This window comes from Nansenia antarctica (assembly GCF_963989245.1).
Source record: "Nansenia antarctica genome assembly, chromosome: 1".
Lineage (NCBI taxonomy): Eukaryota > Metazoa > Chordata > Actinopteri > Argentiniformes > Microstomatidae > Nansenia > Nansenia antarctica.
The window spans coordinates 5,190,651-5,216,443 of record NC_137674.1 but is presented as its reverse complement, the minus strand read 5'-3'; the positions used below and the strand labels follow the sequence as shown (position 1 = coordinate 5,216,443).

Sequence of the window (25,793 nt, the reverse complement as noted above, 5' to 3'; positions counted from 1 at the left end):
AATATATTTTTGTTAGTGCTTTTCATTATACAAGAAAAATCTCAGTGCATAAAATAAAACAGAAAACAGAAAAAAAGAAGGTCGGCCAGTCGATAAAGATGCATTTTACGGCCCCAACAGTCTGGGCAGTCGTCAGATTGTCAGGAAGAGAGTTCCAAAGGTGTGGAGCGTGGGAGGAAAAGGCACAGTGCCCTATTATGCGCTTTTTTCTGGCTGCATAAAGCAGTTTGTCAAATCTTGACCATAGGGTGGGTGGAGGTGCATAGGGGAAGAGCAGATCTGACAGGTAGGCAGGTCCAATGCCATTTAGGGCCCAGGAGGAGAGTTTTAAAGTCAATTTGTTGAGGGACATGTAGCCAATCTACCGCAAGTAATGGTGGACTCTGATGTTGCTTCACCAAGGGTGATATGCTGCCGTTAGGGCAGCCCCACAGACGGCAGTGTGCTCTCTGAGGCACTGCAGAAGAATGTTGTGATCTACTGTGTCAAAAGCAGCATAGTTCTTGTTTTTAAAAAAAAAAGTCTACTAGTCTCCTCTTCAACAAATGAAATACATGTTCAATAGGATTTAAATCTGGAGATTGACTTGGCTTTTCAACAGCCTTCCAACCTTCGCCCTGAACTCCCTGGTTGCTATGGCAACATGTTTTGCTTATTGTCCTGCTGTATGATGAAGTGCCGTCCAATGAGTTTGGATGCATTTGCTTGTACTTGATGTTTCTGTACACTTCAGAATTCATCCTGCTGTTGCCGTCAGCAACAACGTCATCAATGAAGAGAGTGAGACAGTTCTAGTGGAAGCCATACGTACATGCCCAAGCCATAATCACCCCTCCACCATATTTCACAGATGAAGTGGTATGCTGTGGATATTGGGCAGTATTTTTTTCCTCCACAATTTACTCTTACCCTCATTCTGGTACATCTGGTTAATCTATGTCTCATCTGTCCACGAGACCTTTTTCCAGAACTCATCATGCAGGCTCTTTTAGGTACTTAGGTTAGATAACCGTAACCTGGCCATCCTGTTTTTGGGGCTAACTAGTGGTTTGCACCTTGCAGTGTAGCCTCTGAAGTTCTGTAGTTCTGCTGGTGAAGTCTTCTGTGGATGGTAGTCTCTGATTCTCTCTCATTCACGCCTACCTCCTGGAGAGTGTTCCTGATCTGCGGAAAAGTTGTTTTGGGTTCTTTCTCAACTATGGTGAGCATCACCCAGGTCATCCACTGTAGAAGTCTTCCTTGGTCTATAAGGTTATTTGCAATTTCTGAGCTCACCAGGGCTTTCTTTCCTTTTAATGATGTAACAATGATGTGGGAGCTATGGCCCTACCAGGTCATATCTCAAAAACCCTGAATAAAATCAGTTTAAAAAAAAAGAAGTGATGCAACACAAAAACATCATACATATTTGATTTGTGTAGTTACCACCGCTACTCCTAACTGAGTATTTTTAATTCTATTTCTGCTATTTATCGTTGTGTGTGGATGATTCTTCTTGGTTATGTGTTTTGTGATGCTCACAAAAAACGGAGGCTGTGAGCATTGCTGACTTTTATTTAAAAATGTTTTGTTATTTGTTGTTATATATGTTGATGCATTTTTTTTCTCCTTTGTTATACAGTATGTTGTGTGATGTTATGAATGTTGATGTTATTGTTCTTTGTTATATGTTTTTGTGATGATTTCTTGTAGGTGTTTTGTGTGGACCCCAGGAAGAGTAGCTGATGCTTTGCTTTGCAACTAATGGGGATCCTAATAAATCAAATCAAATCAAACAAACTGTTGGTTTAAGGTCCACAGGCTCATATTGAGGATGGTTACAGCAGAGGGGATGAACGATCTCTTATTAAAAAAAAAAAGATGGGCCAGAGGTTTTTTAAGTCCGCCTTGACAGTCGCATGTGAAATGATGGATGGAAGGGATGAGTATAGTCATTGAACTATTAGGTGTGGCTGTTTGTTACCAACATTTTTGCTGGCCTGATTGACTATCAGTGCCAATTTAACTTTGCACTTCACTGAGAGGTCTCCGTACCATGACACCAAAATAGAAAGCTCTCACTTAGTGATGTGTAAACCATGGTCAGGGTGTGTTCACTTGCATTGAAGCATCCTTGACTTCCCGAGCCTACAGTACTTCTAGATGTAGTCAGTGTTTTGCTGGAAGGTGAGTTTATGATCCAACTCTGTTCCCAGATACTCAAAAGTGTACGACTTGCTCCATTGCCTGTCCTGCCATGCTGCCAGGCTTGAAGGCAGGGCTTCCATTTATTCCCCTCTTTCCTTCAATACACAGTTCTTTGGTTTTTAGTGACATTGAAGTCAAGAAAACTATCATCAAACCATGAGACGAGACAGTCTATGAACTGGGAATACAGAGAGCTGATCTTATCCTGCTGGCAGGCAAACAGGGCCCTGCTGTCTGCATATTTAATGAGGGTGAGGTCACCATTGCTGCATTATATCCCCTTGGTATATATAGAAAATAGGAGTAGGGATAGGGATAGGACACATCCCTGGGGGACACCTGTGTTCAGGACAAGGTAGTCAGAGAGGGTGCCTTTGTAGCAGACTTCTCTCTCAGAAACTCTCTGATCCACAGGAACATGGAGACATAATGTGACAGCAGCTGGTGAAACCGTGAACAAGTCGTTCAAACCAATCAAAATGTTCAGACAAAGTACCCACTTGATAAACAACAGTTTAACGATCACTAAATACTCATCATTTGTGGATTGGATTTACTGTTCTCTATGCCATATGCTACTGGTAAGGGACACTTTACTTGTAAACATACTTTCGTTCGTAGTATTGTGCCATTGTAGCTGCGGTTTCATTAGTCACTTTTCTCCTATTCTGTGTTTGAGTTGTACCAACGTTCAAATATGCGTGTCGTCTTCCTTTCTGTTTAACTTTGTTAACACCCAATGAGGTCGGGGACCACAACTGAAGATGTGTCGTACTGGTGGCACCAGGTGATCATTGCCAAATTCCACTCCACCCAAGAGGACATCTCCAACTCCACTCAATTGTTGTGCTGAATATTTAGGGATTCTAACAACCAGTCCTATTAAGAATCCTATTCTGTGTTTGAGTTGTACCAACATTCAAATATGCGTGTCGTCTTCCTTTCTGTTTAACTTTGTTAAAAAAATAACTTTTTTGTAAGTCGCTTTGGATAAAGGCGTCTGCTAAATGCCAAAAATGGAAATGGATATGCAACACTGACAAGCATCACTGTCACTGCCAGAGAGAAGGAAGTTAAACTCTTCTGAACAACCTGGCATTGAAGTAACAGTAATAGCAGTGACAGAACGTCATCTTTATTCCAGCACCGTGGTGCAACATACCTGATCCAAGTAATCATGGTATTGGAAGATAATAAACCCAGTTTATGAGTTAACCTAACCTAATCCTTCTGGCACATGCAGTGCTGGAAGACAACATGCACACTATACAACAATGTTCCTGCATTGACATTATGTTAGGCCTATCAGTAGAATGTGTCTACTGAAAATGCTTAACTCAGTTCCAATAATTAACTTGAATGATACATATACATTTAAACGAAGATTATCAAGTGTAAATAGTGATCACTAATTTATTATTAATTAATATTGCGTCTGTGTAGTAAATCCAGAGTGTTGTGCAAACTATGTGGTGGGGTGTGTGAAGGTGTGCTATGATCATCTTGACTTGAGTTGGTAATGTTATCATTAGTTTATACTGTAACTGTAATCAATGAAATGCAAACCTAGATAGGCTATTCTTCTGAAAGCAGTCCACTATGAGGTATATTTGTAAGGTGTGTGTGGTACGCACAAAGAGGAGAACTGGCGAGGGAATGCAGGTGAAAGGCAAAGCCATTTTACTTTCGTGATCCACAGAGTACACAGGGACACATTTAGGAAAAGAATAAACCAATCTTAATTAAAATAGCTAGAGCATAAGAACACTTGTTCCTATGACATGACATTGAGGACCTTGAGAGACAAACCTCTAACAAGAGTCAAGCTACCACACTGGGAGTTACAAAACACCAACTTAAATAGGACGAAAAGAAGAATTGAAAATAATAGTGTGCACCTGTTGTGCCTGAGTAGAGAGTCGGTCACTGCCGCCTCTCTGAAGAGTAAGTGTTAGGCTGTTTGAGAAGAGTTGTGATTCCTAAACAACTGGCCCAGTCCTGAGTGTAACCTATATTGTTTGAAATACAGCAGCCCAGCAAAGCTACTGCAGCAGTCAAAACTGAGTGTGCTGAAAAAAACGTAGGTGCATAGGTCCGATTTTGAGGTACAGTATGGTGGTCATTTTAATTTCCTGTCTTTTTTGGCTGTTGCAAACTATCAAACTCAAAAGAACATTTGTTTTTGTATTGGATAGATAGATAGATAGATAGATAGATGGTGAGAGGTAAGAAAAAACGTAAATTAAACGGACTCCCGGCTGTTTCAGAAAAAGCTTATATTTGACCTTAAAAATACTTGACCTTGAAAATAGTCTGAAAAGTATATAAAATATCCACATGTTGCCCACTAAGCAATCTCAGAGGTACAGTATGACTAGTGATGCCAGAGGTGAATATAACTGACAGTAATTACTGGAGAGACAATGGTAAGCATTGTACTGCCTTTGAAAGACCCGCTGCAGGATGATCTTCAGTCTTAATCGGGGCGTTGTTCCGTTGGAGATTCAGTTATGTGGAGTACTAAGCTGTTTATTTATTGAATAGGCTGTTTAACACTCCCCTCTGAAGAAGTCCCAGGCTCAGTACAGCCATTTCCTTTGAAGTGAGGGGCTGGAAGTGGAGTAGTGTGACAGGCTCCCGACTGGCAGAGTGCCGAGCTCACAGTCAACACCAATAAGCAGCGTCTCCATCAAAACCACACTGCAGTAGCGCCGTGGCTCGTCCGCCCTGCATTAATCTGGGCCCAATACGCAGTGCGATAATCCAGGAAGCATCACATACAGTAACATTGCTTTTCAGGCATAACTACTGTAGCCTACCCACATTGCATTTGGGTAGAATATGATGAACATTAAAGTACTGATGCATATCCTGGACACACAGAAGAGACAGGGGGGGTCCGCAAAAATAGCAGGTGAAGGATTACAGTGTAAAGATGGACAAAAATAGTATATGCAAGACACACAGCGGCGCACACAGAAATAACAAAAACAGCAGCCTTACCATAAATCCCTGTGGATATACACGGAAATGCCTGTGCAAAGAGAGAGAGAAGGAGAGAACAAGAGAGAGAGAGGGAGAGAAGGAAAGAGAGGGAATTGACAGTCAAAGCATGTCCACATTGAAACATTGACCAAGCACAATAACTTGCTGTACAGTATCGGTATTTTCTGAACACACTTAACCTAACTGTGAAAAGGAGTCAAATGTGACATTTTCTATTCATTCACTGCCTTTAATATTGCTCTCATTTGGTGGCCTTATGAAATCTGCTCTACTTGGTTCCCCCTTTCATTTCCTGCTCTGTAAAATACTAACATACTGTACATGTGATTTCAATCAAGCCAGCAATAATGAAATCCACCACAGACACGCAATGACTCCAATAAGACGGCAGCAACCTGGCTAATGTGGAATGTTACATGACTGCTAGAGGGGTAGACGTAGACAACCCAGAATGCACCATGACCATCTTGCACTGGTTGAAACTGCTCAGAATCTCCAAAAACACACACACACACAAACACACACTTTGCACAACGACATATTCAAAATGGTTACGCAATGTTGCATTGATGAGGGGGTAAATTGACCGTGTTTGAGCGTGGCCATAGCTGGCAAGGAGTTTTGCCACGGGGGACAGTGGATCCATAGGTATGGGTCTCTGCATACTAGCCACTCATCCTGCTCATGAATATCATAATGAATCAGATTGATCCATCCCAGGACAGGCTACATGCCATGTACAGTATGACAGCATCAGATTGACTTTTACTCATTGATGCTCCTTGAAGTTACACAAGGACTTGGGCTACTCTACATGTGAAATACATAATCAGGATCATACCAAAGTTATACTTTATTTTTTAATTTTTTAACCTCATTATATTAATTCCATCAACAACATCAAATGAGATGATGTCTGGCAGACATGTTAATGATTCCTGGGGATTTTGAACGTTCACAGCAGATGAACACATCAGCAGTTGTCAAATCTTGATGCCATCAACTCAATGTATGCGTGATTGTCCAATGTGGTGCAAAAAGGATCATGACATGAATGTAATACAAAAGGCTGTAGTGTGCACAGTGTTTTCATAATACAGTATATGTTATAATATATTCTTATAGCATTAAGCAGTTCAATACCCAAAACACACACAAAAAAAGAAGAAAATAAACAAGCACAACAGATATTTATGGCGGTCTTTTCTAAAAGATTATAAAAAGTTACCATCCTGTAATAGTTCTTGCTTTGCAGCACTTTGTAACAGATGTATTATTCAAGCATGGCTTTATAGCTGAAAATAGTTTCATTACTCTTTACTTCTGTGGGCAAGTAGATGATGATCCATCGGCCTGGCACATTGCTTCCCCATTTCACATTCATCTTTTAAAGTATATTAATAAACAGTAAAGAGAAAAGATTTTTTTTCAAAGGTACCATTTATCTTCAAAAGTAGCTGAATACGTGCTTTAGTTCCTGCATTCATCAAAAGGCATGGCCACTACAGTAATATAATAACATGACAAATGAAAAAGGCAATTTCAATACAACCATGGGCCGAGATTAATAGACAGCAGCATAAGAACAGTACAATTCAACAAATAACACCCAAGTATTCAAATCCATCTCTTATGAAAGATAGAACATCATGTCATTGTCACATTGACCCTGTAAGGCTGTTTTTAGCAACATGTCGTTTCTAATTTTTGGGCTGCTGTTTGTATTCATTTTCAGTGATTTAGACCCATTAGACCCATTTGAAAGCAAAGGCGGACATTTGTGCTATTTTGGAACTAACAGTGTACTACATGTACATATATTAAAGTTGTATAGTTTAACTGGCACTACTTTTTATTAAGTATTATTAATTCATTCATATATTTAGTAAGTGTATTTTGTAGTGCTATGATTTCATACTTCTTTTGTACTTTAAGTATAACTTCAAGGGGTTATTTGTAGGTAATATATATATATATATATATATATATATATACAGTATATATAGGTTACGGTACATGTAGGGTTAGGGTTAGGTGCTAGGATGCTAGGGTTAGGGTTAGGATTAGGATTAGGGTTAGGGTTAGACATGCCAGCATGTACCAAGTCGACGTAGCACCTAGCCCTAACCCTATTTTTCCCGATATACCGATTTCCCACATGTACCGTAACATATATATATATATATATATACACTTTAAAAACATTGAAAGCTATTTATTGGTAGTATAAAGAAGTTAGAGATGGGTTGGTTGGTTGGTTGGATGGATCGATGGATATAATGTTTGCAAGATAGATAGATAGATAGATAGATAGATAGATAGATAGAAAGAAAGATCGATATATAGGGGGAAGTTCAATGGTGTAGAACTGGTTCATAGTGTGAGTTCTCTTCTGAGCTGTGAGTAGTATTGTAAGTGTAACCTGTGGTCATCTCTCTCTCTCTCTCTCTCTCTCTCTCTCTCTCTCTCTCTCTCTTTCTTCCTATGAAGTATTTGCCTTATAATAATTGTATACAGTATTATTAAATACTAATATTATTCATTCTATTTGACCATTATTGCACTAAATCAGCACAAACCCAACAATTATTTGGATATAGTGTTAAATTACTTCAATTACTTGGAGTCAGATGACTAATGTTAACATATCATTTATATTAACGTTGCTGAAGCAAGCCCACCTAATTACATAAAATATAAAGCATACTATCTGTAAGTATGCTAAAGTACAATTTAAAGTAAATTCAATTCTAGCTATTTTTGTAAGTAGGCCAAGACTAAAGCGTACTTTTAAGAGCATGGAAACTTTCATTAAAAAAGTAATCGAGAACCGTAACGACTGTAGTTGTAGGGTAAGTGCATGAGTTTTGTGCAAAGCAAACATTTAATTAATGCTTACAGATTTGATCAATTCCCCAAGTTTAAGTGAACATCACAGCCTGTAGCTCCTAAGCTATACAGAGCCCTGGTTTGTATTCTTATTTACCAGTTTTTAAATTCTGCCTGTCAAGGTTAATATCTCTTCTGAGGAGTGATTGAAATCTTTTAGCGAAGCTTTGACCTTTCCAGATGACTTTCTTGGTCTAAAACAAACAACAGATTATGAAGCGTGGAAAAGGAAGGCCATTTTTAGTCCTCTGCCCTGCACAGCCCACCTGAGCATGTTGGGAGGTTTAATATTAACTGCAGAGTGTGGCTATTGGAACTGATCATAATTCACTAATTGGTGAGATAAAACGGCCCTTTTGGACAATCTGAGTAGAATTAACATTTACTTTTTTTTTTTTGTGATCAATTTTTAATAGATTTTTCTTCAGGGAATGGTACAAGGGAGTGGTAACATGTAAATGAACAAAAGAGAAATAGAATAACAAAAATCCAGTAGAAGCCTCCCCCCCCCCCCCTCTCCCAATCTCCCTTTACCCCAGCAGTCCCCTACCTCCCCCTCCTCCCACACATGTCCCTCCCGCCACAAACCTCCAACCCACCCGCCCAATCACAGCCCCCCGCCCCCCACCCACTCACAGCCCCCCGCCTTCCACCCCCCACCCTATCACAGCCCCCCGCCCACCACCCCCCACCCAATCACAGCCCCCCGCCCCCCCTACAGGACCCTATGGAAGGAGCAAATCGATTAGCCTATAGTAGTGTCTTGAGGATGGTTATAGTTTGGTCCCAGCATGAAACATTGTCCGAAATTGCATGATGCCTGTTGGCTATCCAGTGTTCCATGCTGGCTATGTCTATGTAGTCTAATATCCACCTCTGCGTGGTCAAGAAATGGGGTGACTTCCACCTGCAAGCTATAAGCCTTTTGGCTGCTGTAAGGCCGGCCAGCCAGATGCGTCTTTGTTTGATGTTTAAATCAAGGTTTGAACTGTCATTTAACAATAGGACTACTGGTGAGTGTGGAATGTGTTTGGACAGGATCAGGGACAATGCATCACAAACTGTCCTCCAGAAATCAGCCACTCCCGGGCATTCCCATACCATATGAAAAAAGGTGCCAACTGTATTTCGGGTGCAAAGAGTACAGTTAGGTGAAGGTATGGTCTTTATTTTATGTAGCAGATATGGAGTGAAGTATGTCCTATGAGTAAAATTGAAATGGAATTAACATTTACAAACATGAGGGAATCACTGTTGTTTAAATACAATCTTTCATTTCATCCTTGTGTTCATTATGGAATTTACCTGCCAATAGGCAACAATTTAGTTCAACCACTGGAAATCGTGTCACTTTGAACTTGGCTATTCCCCTGGATTAATTCCGCATTACATTTTGAAAGATTCATAAAAAGGGTTTTAAGACTAATCTCGGCATAAGGAACCTATCTTATGGTGTTTCATATTGAGGAGCGAAAATAAAACCACTTCATAATCTTCAGTCAAGATGAGCACCAGACCCCTAAACTGTTTAAGCAGGCCGACTGAGCCAGAGCCAGAGGCTTCGCTATCCCCTCCCAGCTAAAAGGCTGACATGTCAATCTCCTTTTTTTATTTTTTAAAGTAATTTTTTCTGAGTGGGGCAGTCCCACTCATATTTTTCATTTTATTGATAGATACAGTGAAGATTTAGACAGGAAGGATGGGTGAGAGAGAGAGGAGGGATGACATGCAGGATATGTCCCCGGCCGGAATCGTACCGGGAGCCCTGCGGTACATGGTCAGCGTTTAATCCACTACGCCACATAAGCGCCCCCGACATGTCAATCTCCTTAAGTTAAAGTTCAGCTCCGCAATTGGAAAACCTCGACACTATAAGCAGGATAACTTGGACCATGGCAGCATAATCAATTAAAACACTTTTTTTATTGGTTATCTGGCTGATCCATTAAAGAGTATCGATCTTTCAAGGAAGAAAATGCATTAGGTAATCACTTTTACGGGATGTTGTAAAGTGTCCTGATCTGACACCTTTGAGGCATATGCAGTAGGAACCCAGAGTGACATTCTGGCACAAGCTCTCTCTTTTTAGCCATAAATCAGTCATATAGCAGTACATAAATGACTCAAGTGCTCTCCAAACATTAACAATCTTACTGGTAATCAATACTTGTAAACATCTCGAGACCTACTATTTTCTAACAAGCCATAAACTTAAGACTTTGTTACCATGATCCATTAAAAAAAAGAAGAAAAAAAAAGCCTTCATTAATGGTTTTGCTGCTAGACCTCCCCACACATCTAGAGTACAGTGACAATGTTGTACCATACAAAGAAAATCAATTCACTGCTATTCACTGCAGTATTAATCAAGATTGATCATCAAAAATGCCGGTCGAGAGAGGACGCTGGCGTTGCTTGTTCACCGCTTCTCCGCCCGAAATCTAGGTGTAATTGCAGTATACAGAGTAGATTGTCCAACAAAGACATTTAGATTTAGTCATCTAAAAATTATAACCAAGGACTTTCATAAAACCTTGATTCAAATTTGAGCTTTTAAAAAAATGCCGGTCGAGAGAGGACGCTGGCGTTGCTTGTTCGCCGCTTCTCTGCCCGAAATCTAGGTGTAATTGCAGTATACAGAGTAGATTGTCCTACAAAGACACCTAGATCTAAAAAGTAATCTAAAAATTAATTAGACGCCTATACTTTCTTTTATCTATTTTTTGGGTTTCTTTTAATTTTACCACTCGATCTTTTCAGTTTGTAAAGCGTCTTTGAGTGTCTAGAAAAGCGTTATATAAGTCTAATGTATTATTATTATATTGTCAACCCCATCTTGCAGAGAGGACTCTAAAATGGATGGTGATCTCTGAGATCCTCTTTCGTATCACTGGGTGAACCCACTGAGAATCTCATACGTGGTGTTGAGGCACCACAACGACTATACTGTACAGTGCATAACAGAGGCAGTTTGAGACAGTGTAAAAGCTCTAGCTTGATGTAGCCCAGCCAACTGCTTTTGGTTCTGACACAGTTGGGTAATATCTGTTAATAGGTTTACATTTCCTGGCATAAACCTATACAGTATATATCAAACCCAATGTTACTTAACAGAATCGGCATCATGTACTCTAGTCATGACTTATGATCCCTAGTCCAGGTCATTATTTTTGTGTCTGTCAGCTCATTAGAAGTGAATCAGCGTGTCCGCCTGTGCTCTGACATGGGGCTGTGCCGGGGACTGTTGGCTTGTTGCTTATTTTCTTTGCTTAGGGAGCGTTCAGAAATTGGTCACCAGGGAAATTATTGTGTTGCTGGGGCTCCTCCCTAATCTATCACATCGCTTTAAAGTGGAGCACCACTTCCTCACAGAACAAATGTGCAACTCTCACACCATATACACAGAATACCACACACACAACACACTCTGCACCAAACCCACGCTTGGTTCACTGTCTTACCAGAGAAGTATACTCCGAAATGTAGCCACACAAATGTTCACACATTGTTCTTAGTGCTGAGCAAAGCGCGGTTCCTCTGAGGACACTGTCTGTTGCCGGCCGCCTGCAGCTCTCAGTCATTTGTTAACCTGCAGGAGATGACACGGTAAAGATTGCCCGTGCCTGTACCTCCACCGCTACCCTGCTGCGCTTGCTGTCACCTGCCCAGACAGCAGAAAGAGATGCCATGGATAGAGACCAGGGAAACAGCGCATCGCGGGTGCTGAGTGGCCATGGCATGGTCACAGTGACCGCTGTTTCCTGTATCCTCCTGGCGCAGCCAGACACAGCCCCGGCCCGCAGGCTGCCAGGGGAACGGCTTGTCCCGGACCTCTGAGTAAATAGCACTGGACCCAGGGTGCTGCCCCATGGCCCGCAGCCTCCCAGTCTGTTTGCAAATCAAAGCTCTGCTTATAAATCACTGTAGCAAGAGAGAGACCTTGTGCAAATGAGACCCCGTAAAAAAGTGTGTTAGTACTAATCAAAGTTTCCGTAGTGTCGATGTACAGGTATTGCCTCACAGGAATGGGAAGAGGAGATGTAGTGGGTGAGTTCAATATCTCATACGTGTCATATAACTGTCGTCTCATGTCTCCACCTAGAGAGTGATTCAGCTGACTGACTGCTGCTTGGGCAAGCATGTCACAGCTCCACATAGTAGGAAATCAAATCAACACCGTGAAACCTCTTACACTCCCACTACCACACACAGGCACTTGTTACGGTATGTGAGTGTCATTATGCTAAATGGTGAGTGTAAAAGTGCAGCACAAGGCACCTGGAAGCTAATGGACTGAGTCTCCCCAGCAGTTTTAATGTCTACCTCCTCTGACATGATCAACGGTAACTATTACCGCAGTAATCCTTGGTATTACACCAAGGCCTAAGGTCCAGTAATACTGAGAATCAAGGAGTCTGCAGAAACACTCAATATCATTACAGATAATCAGAAAAACAAACATACAAAGTAATAGATGTATTATTTCTCACCCAAACTCCCATACTCTAGAAATCTATAGAGCTGAAAGGGATCATTTGTTGTTATTATTATTATTATTATGTATTATTATTGTTATGTATTATGTATTATATAATATTAATATTATTGTTATTATAATTCTTGTTTTACTTAGGTAGGCCTACAGCAATTAGCTTGCTAGCCATTCTCTAACATTTCCACTAGCCTTGCTAAAAATGCTAAGCTGGAGATGCTGCATACAATGGAAATACATCATAATAAATGCTAGACACATTTCCCATAAGACAAACTAAAACAAACTTGTTGTGTTAAGACGTTTATCCTCATTAACTGCTGTTTCAATTGAGCAGCCAGTTATGGTATGATGACGGTGACCCCATCAGAAAGCAGGCTAAGTACATAATTATTACTGAATTATGGGGGACACATTTTCGAATGAAAGGAATGCATACACTTTCTCTATTACAAAAAGGCAACGTACATAATGGGCGTCTCCTTTTCGGATGAAATTCTCTAAATCACATCTGTCTTCTGCTTTAGGGATAATTATCCTATTACTTCAGACTTGGGCTATTTTGTCAGCTACCACTCATCAGGGAATTCGACGGTGCAGTAGATCAGCCCTTCAGACATTATGATCTCTCTTTCCCAACAGCAGCAGAGGGGGTTCTGTGATTGCCTTCATCAGACATAATTTCACAACACAGATGACACATCTCCTCTCATCTGCACAACACCAATGATAAACCGAGGGTGTGATGTCCAAATGATGAAACGGAGGGTGGAGAAGGATCTATCATCTTCAGATATGAGAGGGTTTGGTTATGGGAGGGGGGGGGGGGGGGGATTATTTTGCTATTTCTGTGTTCCAGCCCAAAAGGAAATGTTTTTGTTGTTGTTATTGTTGTTGTTGTTGTTGTTTTTTAAGGGAAATGTTCTCCAGGCCTGTGCTTCATGGTGTATTAAAGGGCTGCTGCAGAGAAGAAAGGCATGTTACAACATCAGCCGGAGACCCTTAGAGCATGAGCAGGGCAGAGGATGGATAGAGACACAGCATCCTGGGTTAGGAGAGAGTACAGTAGTGGGAGGAACTACCTGGGTTGGTTCAGCGGTCCTGATTACCACAGCTTGGCCAACAGTTCTATGGCTGACCAACTCCAGTGCACTACAGTGTGCTATCAGACTAGGATAGCCTGCAACCAGACGGCAATGCCCAGTCCACTTTACTGACCCTCTGTTGGTATGTTTATTCATGGTACACTGCTTCATACACAGCTTCATACTGTTTCATACCTCCCACCTCGGTCACCACCTCTTCCAAAGTCTCCCATCTGGATAAAGGTTCCGGTCTATCAAGACCAGGGAACCTGAACAGTTTCTTCCCCATGGCAGTGGGGCTCACAAACAAGCCCCCTGCCTCTCATTGACTCTGAAACGTACACTCCCTCTCCCCTTTGTTTATTACATTGTTGTTTTTTTAAAATTATATTATTGTCTGTGTCTTTGGGCCCTATTATGCACTTCATAAGTCTTAAGCAATAAGACGAGGCGGTAGATCTAAACGTAAGACGTGGAGGCGTGGTCAAGGCCACTTTGCTATTATGCGTGCGGTAGTGGGCGCCTAAAACCCGGCGCTAAGCAAAGAAATTAGTCATGGGTGTGTTTTGGGCATCTTCTCAATCAACCCAATCAGCGTGCCAGGTGCCATTCCCTTTAAGAACCGGCTGCGTTGAGTCATTAGCGCTATGCTATTATGGAAGTCCTAAGAAGGAGGTCAGCGCGCTTCTCTGCCTCTCCCTTCTGAAATAAAGCATTTATACTGTGACCGTAATTGACGTCTTGCCGTGGAGCCACGTGCGTGTTCATGTGTGCCCACATGCATGCGCAAACCGCGGAGGCGCGCTCGTGTTTCAAAACGTGCATGAAGTCTAAACTTAAGAACTTTTCAAACCACTTCTTAGCGCTAGGAGCAAAGTCAGATCGCATAATAGCAGGGGCGCCTAGTGCACTTCATTAACATATGAACACTCCCACAATGAGTAATATATGCACAGGAGTATTACGTCTTATGTGTGGGCGCCTATCGACACCGGCATAATAGCAGTAGCGCGTATGAAGCGCATAATAAGGGTGGCGGTAGGTCTTAACCTGGCGGTGCGTCTTAATTAAGACTTAGGGCCAATCCCAATTCCCTTTTCTACCCCTATGGCTCGTTTTCGAGTGTCACTCGATTTGAAGGCAAGGCCTTCGAATACGTCACAAGCCCTACCCCTTGAAATCTAAGCCCTATGAATTGGGACAACCCTTCACGGCGCCTACGTCATCAACAGTGGTTTAGACGCGGTACGGGTGACGCGTTGTGTTGCCGGCGAATTCTCTCTCCTGTGACCGGAGGAGATAGCAAAGATGGCGGCCGTTAGCATCACAAACACTATGATAACATCCTCCGTACTATCTAGTCTATCTCAGTCACAGACATGTTCAACAACAAGGAAGGGATACAACTAATAAACATGTTAACTCACTATTCACCTTGTTATACAACAACTACTACTACTACTACAAGTGTCTATGACTACTGTTAATGTTAAATCCGTGTGGAGCTAATGCTATCGCGTCTCCACAGGCTAAAGTACAACACTGATATCCTTAACTTATGTCCTAAACACACTACTGTCATAACGTACCTTCTCCTTGACATGGACATAAACACCTGCTACCTTCTTTGAAAGAAATCGCGATTTATTCAGTGAAAACTAGTACATGATAGCACAACATAGCATAGCATTCGCGAACACTATGCTAACAACACTATGATAACATCCTCCGTAGTATCTAGGATAAACGGGTTATTTTTGATAAACTGGACACATTTTGTGAATATATATGGTTACTTTCTCGCCTGAAAACATATAAAAACTTCATAAAATGACATATTAACACTTGTAGAGCCAAATTACAGATTGTAGCCAATGGCGGCCAAAATTGAGGATTTTATATTTGTAGATGATTCGCAATGCATCCTGGTATCAAGGGGTAGCATACCGTTAGCCCTTCGAAGCTAGTCTGGTCCTGGAATCGCTCGAAACGAAGTAATAGTTAGCCCTCCCCCTTACCCCTAGCCCTCGATGAAATAGGAATTGAGACAGCCCTCGCCCTAAACGTGAACGCGCAAATCGAGCCATAGGGGTGAAAACGAAGGGCTAGGGGTGAATTGGGATTGGGCCTTTACGGCAAGTTAAGAAGTGCATAATAGGGTCCATGTCTTATGCACCAACCACACCAAGTGAATTTCCTGTATGTGTGAAAATACTACTTAAAAATAATTCTGATTCTGATTCTGATCCATATGCTGTACACTTAACCTTGTTATGTACTTTGTTCTTTTTAAAATGTCCCATTTACGGTACTTTCAATGAATTACGTATATCATTTACGTAACAGAAAATGGAGTGTCAAAGTATCTCAGACGTCCCTTCGTGACAGACACTTTCCTGCACTGATACACGGCAGGAAATTGTTCGTTCTCTCCCTTCATATATCACGATTTCCCAGAGAGGTCAGTCGTTGACACTGAATCTCACAGCACCAAGAGGAAGCATTTGAGAGACACATAAAATGATACTGCTATGAACAGGGGGCAAATACATATAGTCATCTCATATTTATGCATGAGGGCCCGCACTCTGTATCAATTGGTATTACACCACTGACCACTGAGGAAAAGGGGAAATGGAAAATAAGAGAGAAATCACAGTATGTCCCTGGGATACAAATATATCTTGGTGTGACCTGCATATGATCAATAAAAAAAACATGAAGCCAGGAAATATACCTGCATTTTAACCCGCCGTGCTAATGCAACATTCCTCATCATACCTGCATGTATTCTTTGAGACACCGAGGACACCCTGTCAACTACTTTCTTCCTGGTTAAAAAAAAAAATATATCCTATTGATTATTTTGCTTGTGTTGGTGGGGTGTAGGCCTCACTGTTGTGTTGTCTCTGCAGGGGGGGGGCAGGAAAGAGAGAGAGCGTCTGACTGACAGTCACAGTAATGGAACCACTGCCTCCTTATCTGCCCAACAATCTACTCTTTATTATAAAACGTCCAAATCAATTCCTTTAAAGCCTTGAACTTTACATTGATTAAGATCTTTTCCCTGACATGATGGTAATGGTCTTATTAAATGTTTTATTGTATTTGTCACGAGAGGTATTACATTATAAATTGAAGAAGGCATTCAGGTGTAGGTCTCAAATGGCACTGTTTAAGAAGATAAAAGAGAAGGATATGAAAGCGAGGAGAGACCAAGTGAAGCTTAGATATGAATGTTACATGAATGTCTACAAAACATAGAGGGTTGCAGAGGACGTCATTCTGTAAGCCTCTGGCCCTCGAAAGAAATCCAATCTCAAAGCCGAGTATCGAGTGTGGTGGGTGCTAAGAGATATACAGGGCTGATTTGCATGTTTGGCGATTTAGAATGATGTGCAATTTGCATATTTGAGACCAACTGTAATTTACAGGTGGGCAGGATAAAAGGATGAAAGTCAAGAGCAAAAAGATTGTTGCATGCCTGTCTGAAAAACATCAAGTATCTCAAAGTGATGAATCCTTTGAAAATATCAAATCTCAGAGCAAAAGTCACAACCAACTCACTGAATACTTCAATAGATGAAGAATAGAATAGAAGGGTACTGTGAATCTATGATTAAGCATTTCTGCAAATCTCCAAATATTCAGTCTAGTCAATTTCTAGGATGAAACATTCCTGGTGAATGTCAAAAAATAAAAGCACAAATTGGGATTATTTTTTCACTTGTTCAGAAAACATAATTCATGATATGCCCCAAAAAGAGTAGAAAGTCTTCAGAGGTAAATCGAAATGAAGTGTTAAATAATAATGAGAGTCCCTTTTTCAAGTGACATACTCTTCATGTCCGTCTATAAATCAATTTTAACAGCATATTTCATCAGTGCGAGGAAACGCCCGCGTTGAAAGGGGTTCTCAGTGTTGCCATGCGTAGCCAAGCCTGTGCTACTCTACCCTTCCACTGCAAGGCAGCTAATTAAACATTTTCTCCTCTCAAGAAGTCCTTTAAGAGTTCAAAAGCTCTATATCAAAGGGGGTTCAAAGCCGATCCAGAGTCAGAATCACAAGGTGATGGAATATCATGCATATGGAAAGGAAGTGACTTGGCATACTGCATGTTTCTTGTCTTTCTGGCAGAAATGTCTGAGAGACAAAGAAGAGGGCTAAATCCTACTGAAATGCATATGTCACATTCTTAAATCCTACTAACAAATGCATATGTCACATTCTTAAAAACCCTACAATAAGGAAATAATTACACGGGCAAAGTTCTTTAATATAGAGTTAGGGTAGTTCAAAATGATCAGACCAACATTGAACACAATCTGTGCCACATTGTTGATTGATACAGTATTTATATGAGAGAAAACATATTTAGCTTATGGCTAAAGCCTGTTTTATACTAAAGGGTCATTATTTAAGTTTAAGACTGTGTGGATACATGAATACACAAATCAGAGGAAAAAAAGATACATTTAACAGTACACTCAATGGAAAACAGTGGTAAACATTTCCACACAGAGAACTGCATCGTGGTTTAGATGAAGGTTTCAAAGGTATTTTTTTCTTGACTAAATTGCATTATTTATTGTGTCATGAGGAGGTACACCTCTTTTAGTGATCTACCATGAGGAGCATGCTCATGTTTTGGCCCACCACCGTGCATCTAGAGCTGTAAGGTTACCCAGGAGTCACTGGGACAAGGTAACACAGGAGAGGGGCATTAGCACCTGGTCAGCAGTGTAGCAGTGATGAATATGGTTGGACCCGATCCAGGGGCTATTCTTAGCTCCAGCCCAGTGATCACACAGGACAGAGGGTGGCTGTCATTGGAGGATACACAGTGGCACAACAAGAGCTCGCTCTGAATGCTGAGGCCCCCACAGAGCTGCCCTCCCTAAAGCCTGCAGGGCATTTCCACTGTTTCTATCTGACAACCTTTGAAGGTTGAGTTATTGTTCAAGTGCAGCCGTGTCCATTCTATGATCAGAAATGGCTGTCTTCTATGTCACACAGATAGAGGGTGGAAAAGAGAGAGGTGTCCATAGACCCACTTTGAAGTTGCCACTAAAATAATCATGAGATGGTTTATTAAATGTAAGAGACACTTATACTGTAGCACATTTATCCAATGATATGACTTGACCTACAGCAGGAGAACATTTATACACACTGCATAGTTGAACATTTAAAGAAATAAACCATTCTCAATGAATTTTGAATATGTTACATGTACGGTAACTATTTACATTTCATTTAATTACGTTTCATGTTCAAATCTTTGATAGTTCACCCCTGTATGTCCTCTAATATCTAGCTATTTTATCAAATGTCAGAAACATCTATCTTAAATGAATAAGACATAACTCCTGTATCTGCACTTACTACTATGACAATGGGTTGTGTGTATGCGTGGTGTAGAGTATCCAAAGCCTTCTAAAGGGCCAGAGGCCGAGTTCTAATTATAAACCTTCAATGAAAGAGCGACTTCAAGGTTTTGTAGTCTTTGTGTTGGATTTGGGATTCTAGAAGTAATTAATGTACTTGCACAATGTGAAGCTGATACAACTATTTTTTACTAGTTATGCTGTGGTAAAATTATTTTGCTAATTCATTCTTCCTCAATTTTACTCCAAAAGGCAGAATTTAGATTAATTCAAACAGGCAACATCCTCAGCCATGACAGTCATTTCATTGTCATTGAGAGGCCTTGGAAATGTATCTAAAATAGGCGCCTTAGTTACTCATCCTCATTAATAAATGTGACACATTCGTAATGATCTGACTTTTCTTCCGAAAATCAATGACACATCGCTAGTCAACTAACACAGCTTGTTTTGTGAGTCTGCTAACAATGTAAAGTAGTGTTATAGTTAACTAGGTAGCAGTGGGGATTACTCACCCAATCCGTTTCCTTGCAGTATTTTGGCTTGACTAGCGAGTGTGTGTTGTGATTCTCAACAACGTTGAAACGTAGTTCCGTGTTCCAAAAGAAACGTCTGAACATTTTGATTGGTTGCGGACATGCGGACCAAATGATCAGACTGTGTCACAAATCTGCTTAACACTAATATAGAACATGTAATTACAAACACAGTATGTAATGATACCTTCATTTGAGTACAATTAACGACACTCAAAGGCATGTGCCAACACCCCTGAGAGTTACTTGGCAAAGGTCCTGGGAACTGATAATTTCCACCTGGGTTTTAATCTATGTTTTAACACTACCTACCCGCTACCTCTTCTACCACCCTTGAATTAGACATTAGACAAACATGGAACACGTCTTAACATATTGTCATTCTACTTTGAAGGCCAATGCACACGGCGTGCGATTTTGTCACACGACAACATTCGATTCTCAATTCACACCACGAAGTGTGTGGGTGTGAATGGAGAATCGAATGTTGTCGTGCGATAAAATCGCATCGCACGCCGTGTGCATTGTCTCATTCAAAACAATGGAATAGAATTCGGTGGTGCGACAAAATCGGGGCCGTGTGCATTGGCCTTGACACTATCAGGGTTGTGGACAGTTAGGCACAATGTACAAACAGCGACACCCTCAATCCCACTGAAAACCTCCATGCTTCCAGCATATCTATGCTTACTGATATGCAAAAGCCATACAGAAGTACATGCAGCCGACCAGGCTTCAGGGATATGGGTCGCTCCCCAGAACATAAACCCATAAATCTGAGAGTGCCCTGAGGTAAGAGCAACTAACACTAATTACCAGTAGAGGGATGAGGGGTCAGGTCCTGTGTCATATTAGCATTAATAAACACTATTTTTCAAAAACAAAGGATGGTCATGCAATATGTACTTTGGGTAATAACTACTCCACAACCAGCAGTCAAGGTATGGGTAAACATGCACACACACGCACGCTTGGCGCAAACACACAAACACAATAAATGCCTGGGGTTACGAAGGTAAGCAAATATTAGGTTCATGACGGAGGAATTAATACCATATGTTTACAGAACTAAACCCTAAACCCAGTCCGACATCCATGTCCACTTTGCTCTATGATCAGTCTCAGTATGGATTCTTAATGTTCATATAGTCGCAGTGTCTTTTAGAAGGACTTTGATCCAAGGACAGTGAAGACTCTGTAGAGGTCAGCTCTCTCTCTCTCTCTCTCTCTCTCTCTCTCTCTCTCTCTCTCTCTCTCTCTCTCTCTCTCTCTCTCTCTCTCTCTCTCTCTCTCTCTCTCTCTCTCTCTCTCTCTCTCTCTCTCTCTCTCTCTCTCTCTCTCTCTCTCTCTCTCTCTCTCTCTCTCTCTCTCTCTCTCTCTCTCTCTCTCTCTCTCTCTCTCTCTCTCTCTCTCTCTCTCTCTCTCTCTCTCTCTCTCTCTCTCTCTCTCTCTCTCTCTCTCTCTCTCTCTCTCTCTGGGCCTGTGGGCCATTCTCACACTTTGATCCTGAGCACTGCTGGTGCTGATGTGACTAGCTCAAACTCAGGAGAGGGGGGATTAGGGACATCAGGGACACTGGGAGTAACAGCTTTCTTTGTGTTCTTTTCATCTTCTTTTGGGGATGAGAGAGGACAGCACTGTGTCCCCAATTGGCTCCTCCGAGGTATTTTTGGGGAACCTCATCACTTAAAACAGAGATCAAAAGAGACGCTGGCTCATTGATAACCGTATAATGGCTGTCTTTGAGCGAACAGACAATTTGCTGAAACCTGCGTATGATTCAAACTGCTAGCTATTAGACATACTGTCGGCTCATTTACATGTGTTTTTTTTTCTTTTTCTCAGGCTTGTGAAGGCTGGTGCATAGCCCTTATTAAGTGAACTCAAACTGGCACTAATGTTATTCACACCTATGGCAAACACAAAGGGGTCTTCATCGCTCTTTGTCTCAGAATGAAAGGGCTCCTACAAGGCGACACTGAATGGATGCATATTTCTATTTGGAGCACTGCTCTTTGATGAGCTTTTAGTCTCGCTTGTCTTAAGCCTTATGAAGCTACACTACAGCAGAGCTCCTCCCAGCAACGCACATCACCAGTGATTCAGTATACTAGTATACTGTACTCAGTACTCAAGTTGGAAAAGAAAATCAGGGGGGATGGTGGATTTTATCATATGGGGACAATTTTAGCATCCCCACAGCGTCAGTGACTTCAGTGTCTGTGACTTGGTAAAAATGTCTTACTAAATGTTGAAATAGCAGTAATACCACGTTCATTGATAAAATGACATAAGGGATGGAAAGGGGGGATGGCAGCTTTAGAAGGGGGATGATTTTGACCGTTTGTATTTCAGGGGGGATGCCATCCCCCCTCATCCCTCCTCAACTCTAGTGCTGACTGTACTGGGTTGACTACTGTATATATCCACATTCAGATCACTGGTATTCCATTAGTTGATGGCCAATGTCAGAACACAGGCCCAAGCCCGGTGGGTAATTATCATGGCAGGCGGGGTACATGGACGACCCTGAATGAGGGGGGTGCCTCTCAGTAGAAACCCTGTCCACCACTGGCCATCTGAACCTAATGATCTCTTCCTGAACCTCTAACGGAGAGAAGATGAGACAACTGAGTCTTCGCTGTCAGGAAACGTCCTATATTCATTCCAGGCACAGGGATATGAGAGATCAATGAAGGTAGAGGTCTTGGTAGGAGTGTTCCCCTGAGCTATTACCAACTCCTACATTCATTTTGACACTGCATTGCGGGGCCATGGTGGATAGTATGTGCCTGTAAATGCTGTGTATGCTTGTGGATGTATTGTGGATAAATGGGAAGATTGCCCTTTAATATACTTAGAAAATAGTGTAATGAAAGGAGGACTGCACACATGGTGGGCACGCACACAAACACACAGACACACACACACACACACACACGCACACACACACACACACACACACACACACACACACACATGCACACAGACACACAGACACACACGCACATGCACACACACACACACACAGACACATACACACATACACACACACACACACACACACACACGCACACACACACACACACACACAGGAGGGATGGGAGAGGTCTGTTGTGTGAATCCATGAGGCTGTGGTCATCATTAAGGTGGTTAATAGACCATGTCGCCTGTAGGATCTGACAGCCAGGGCAGTGCCGGGGATCCAGGAAAGAGGGTCACCTTCATGGGTAGATGACTCCGTCAGACTGGGGCCATGAGAGGACCATGTATACAGAACGGATGTCAATGGATGCCCACCTTCACTGGAATTGAAATATTCAACAACACCAAGAAATATCTCTCCCTTTAGATACAGGGGCAAGGTTTCACCAGCTACTTACACATACGTATAGTACTAAGCAAGATAGCGCATGAGAATATGAGAGGGATGGCCTCATCACTAATTATACAATATGGCTTCTATCATGGCAGAGGAGAATACTGTGTGTAATACTATATCCAACGATGCTAATTCGCAAAGATACTAGGATGCCCTCAATGGAAATACACTGACGTCAATTTGATGGGGGTGTTATATGAGTTGTATCAACTCTGAGTTTTGACAGAGCTAAATTATTCTGTTTCCTTTTTGCATACAAGAAGTATCTAAGCCAATTCATTCTGAGTGAACAAAAAACGAAAGGAAGTTTCGGAACATTTCTCCGGAACTGATTATGAGGATCACTCCCCCGAGAAAATACTAATAATTAGGAACGGCATTGTCACTCGACTGGCTTCCTCTGCCGAATCTCACAGCCCACTCACTGTCTGAGCCAGGCGGCCATTGGCCAACGGTCTCAGAGCTTCTGCAGCGACAGTGAAATCCCAGAACAGGCTGGGAGGACAAGGCTATCTGGGTCTGAGAGCACAGGTGCCTCTCCAAATGAGGAGGAATGAGGAGGTAATGAGGGCCCACCAGCCTCCCAAAAAGAGGAGGAGGGGGGATACTGCCACTCAAGGTCGTGGAGGATCCCACCAGCCTGGTGCCGCTGATTGATTGGGAGTGTGGGGAGCAGCTGGCTGAGAGGAAACAGGAAGGTGACTGGGTGAATTACCAGGTGGCTTCCATGAATTATGGTCCCCTTTCCCCAACATCTCCTACCTTGGCTAAGTGCTGGTTTAGAGTGGCACTGTCAGATGCTCGATGCTTCTTGACTAATGATTGATTTGGTTTCTGGGCAACATCTAATGTTAATGGCATGCTTGGGTGCTAACACATTTGTTACACACCGTCAGTCTTTTTATTTTATTTTTTAAGACAGTTATTATTACACTTATCATGACTGAATTCTATTTAGAAGCTTCATTTAGGTATTTGAGCAACAATGCTTAGTTGATATTTCTCTTGGAATATGGTGAGGAGCTCTTGAATATTATCTGAGAAAAATAAAGTGCATTAGGGTATTCTAAATGTAACACTCATCATGAATATTGATAAACTATGAATTATCTAAAATTGGCAGATAATTTTCTATGTGCAAAATACTGCATTTATTTGCATATTTTAAGCATTTTACATGGCAAATATTAGGTCTATGTAGGTCTAAATTAACGCAGACTCTCAAGCAAAGATGACAACGAGAAAAATAAGTTCAAGAAGAAACTTTTTTGGCTGGCCAAGACTTATTTTGGCAGTACAAAACGTTTAAAGATGGTTTGGATGATAGATAGATAGATTTGCTGGGTGCTTTTAAGAAAGTGAGATAGTCTATACACAGTGGGGGGAAAAGTATTCCACTTATTTCATTTAGACCAGACATTGGTATTATTAACTCAATAAACCCACATAGCTAAAGACATTGTAACACTCCAATCCACAAAAAAAGTTATGTGCAATAAAGGGGAATGACTTAGGAAAGAAGTATTGAATACGCTGACTGAAATGTATTTAATACTTGGTGGAGGAGCCTTTGTTTCCAATGACAGCTTCAAGGCTTCCTTTATGAAAAGAAATCTCTCACAGTTATCAGGTGGGATTTTGACTCATTCTTCAACACAGACTGCAGTCTTTAAATTTAGAAATTTCTGGGGGGCCTCCTGGTGAACCCGCTTGGTGGTCTTCAGTTCCTTCCACACATTTTCTATTGGATTTAAGTGGCGATTGTCTAGGCCAGTCCAACACCTTTGTTTTCTTCCTCTTGAACCAGACGCTCCTTTGCAGTATGTATGATCATTGTCCTGCTGGAAGATCCACCCACGTCTCATCCTCATCATCCCGGTGGATGGCAACACATTCTTCTTAAGAATTTCCTGGTAAATGGCTCCGTTCATTTTCCCTTCAATCATTTGGATTCCACCAGTACCATGTGAACAGAAACTGTGATGTCCTTTCCACTTGCGGATAATGGCCCCAGTGTGGTGCTTACACGAACATTTTAGGAGTTGAGAGATCCGTGGGTAACCAGTGCCATTACTATACTGCTTAACGATCTTGTCTTGGGGGAGCTCTTTGCCTCTGCCCATCATGAGACGTGTCTTGCAGGAAATCTTGGTGACAAATTATTTGTCTACTTGTATTCAGGAGGTGGGAAACCCTTTTTCAAAGAGTGGAAGTACTTACCACCAACATGCACTAACCCAGCTGATTCTCACTAGCACAGGTAGGAGAACTCGTTAGTGGCATACACTGGTTTAGTCCCTTTTCTTACTCTGTTCAATACTTCTTTCCTGTCTCATCTAAATTGCATGTGAATAGCTGCAATGGAAATATGTTGAATACAAAAATGGTTGATGTGTTGAATACTTATTTCCCCCTCCACTGTAGATTATGAAAGCAGAAAAACAGATTTGATTGGCAGGTTGGATGAATGGATGAATGGTTGGTTGGTTTGCTGGTTGGATGGATGAATTAATAGATGACAGTCAGTTTCTGTAGGTAGATAGATCTATAGATAGATAGACGAGAGAAGGTTATACGAGAGGTTAGGTAGATGAGAGAAGGTTACATGAGAGGTTAGGTAGATGAGAGAAGGTTATATGAGAGGTTAGGTAGATGAGAGAAGGTTATACGAGAGGTTAGGTAGAGGAGAGAAGGTTATATGAGAGGTTAGGTAGATGAGGGAAGATTAGACTGATGTTTGTCCTTTTGGCTTTGCACTCCTAGTTTTAATTTGAAATTAAACAATTACTATGAGGTTAACGTAGATGGTGTTTGTGTACGGTACATAA

The 25,793-nt window shown here is 41.5% G+C and overlaps 1 protein-coding gene across 4 annotated transcripts in view; it reads right to left on the bottom strand.

The window, feature by feature from the left end:
- The window catches only part of macrod2 (mono-ADP ribosylhydrolase 2), a 540,574-nt gene that overhangs the window by 119,582 nt on the left and 395,199 nt on the right, over positions 1-25,793 (bottom strand). For all 4 annotated transcript variants that reach the window (XM_080536433.1, XM_080536435.1, XM_080536434.1 and 1 more), the window contains exon 7: positions 5,191-5,221. In XM_080536433.1, the coding sequence (XP_080392559.1) occupies positions 5,191-5,221 (31 nt within the window). The remainder of the gene's footprint in view (positions 1-5,190; positions 5,222-25,793) is intronic.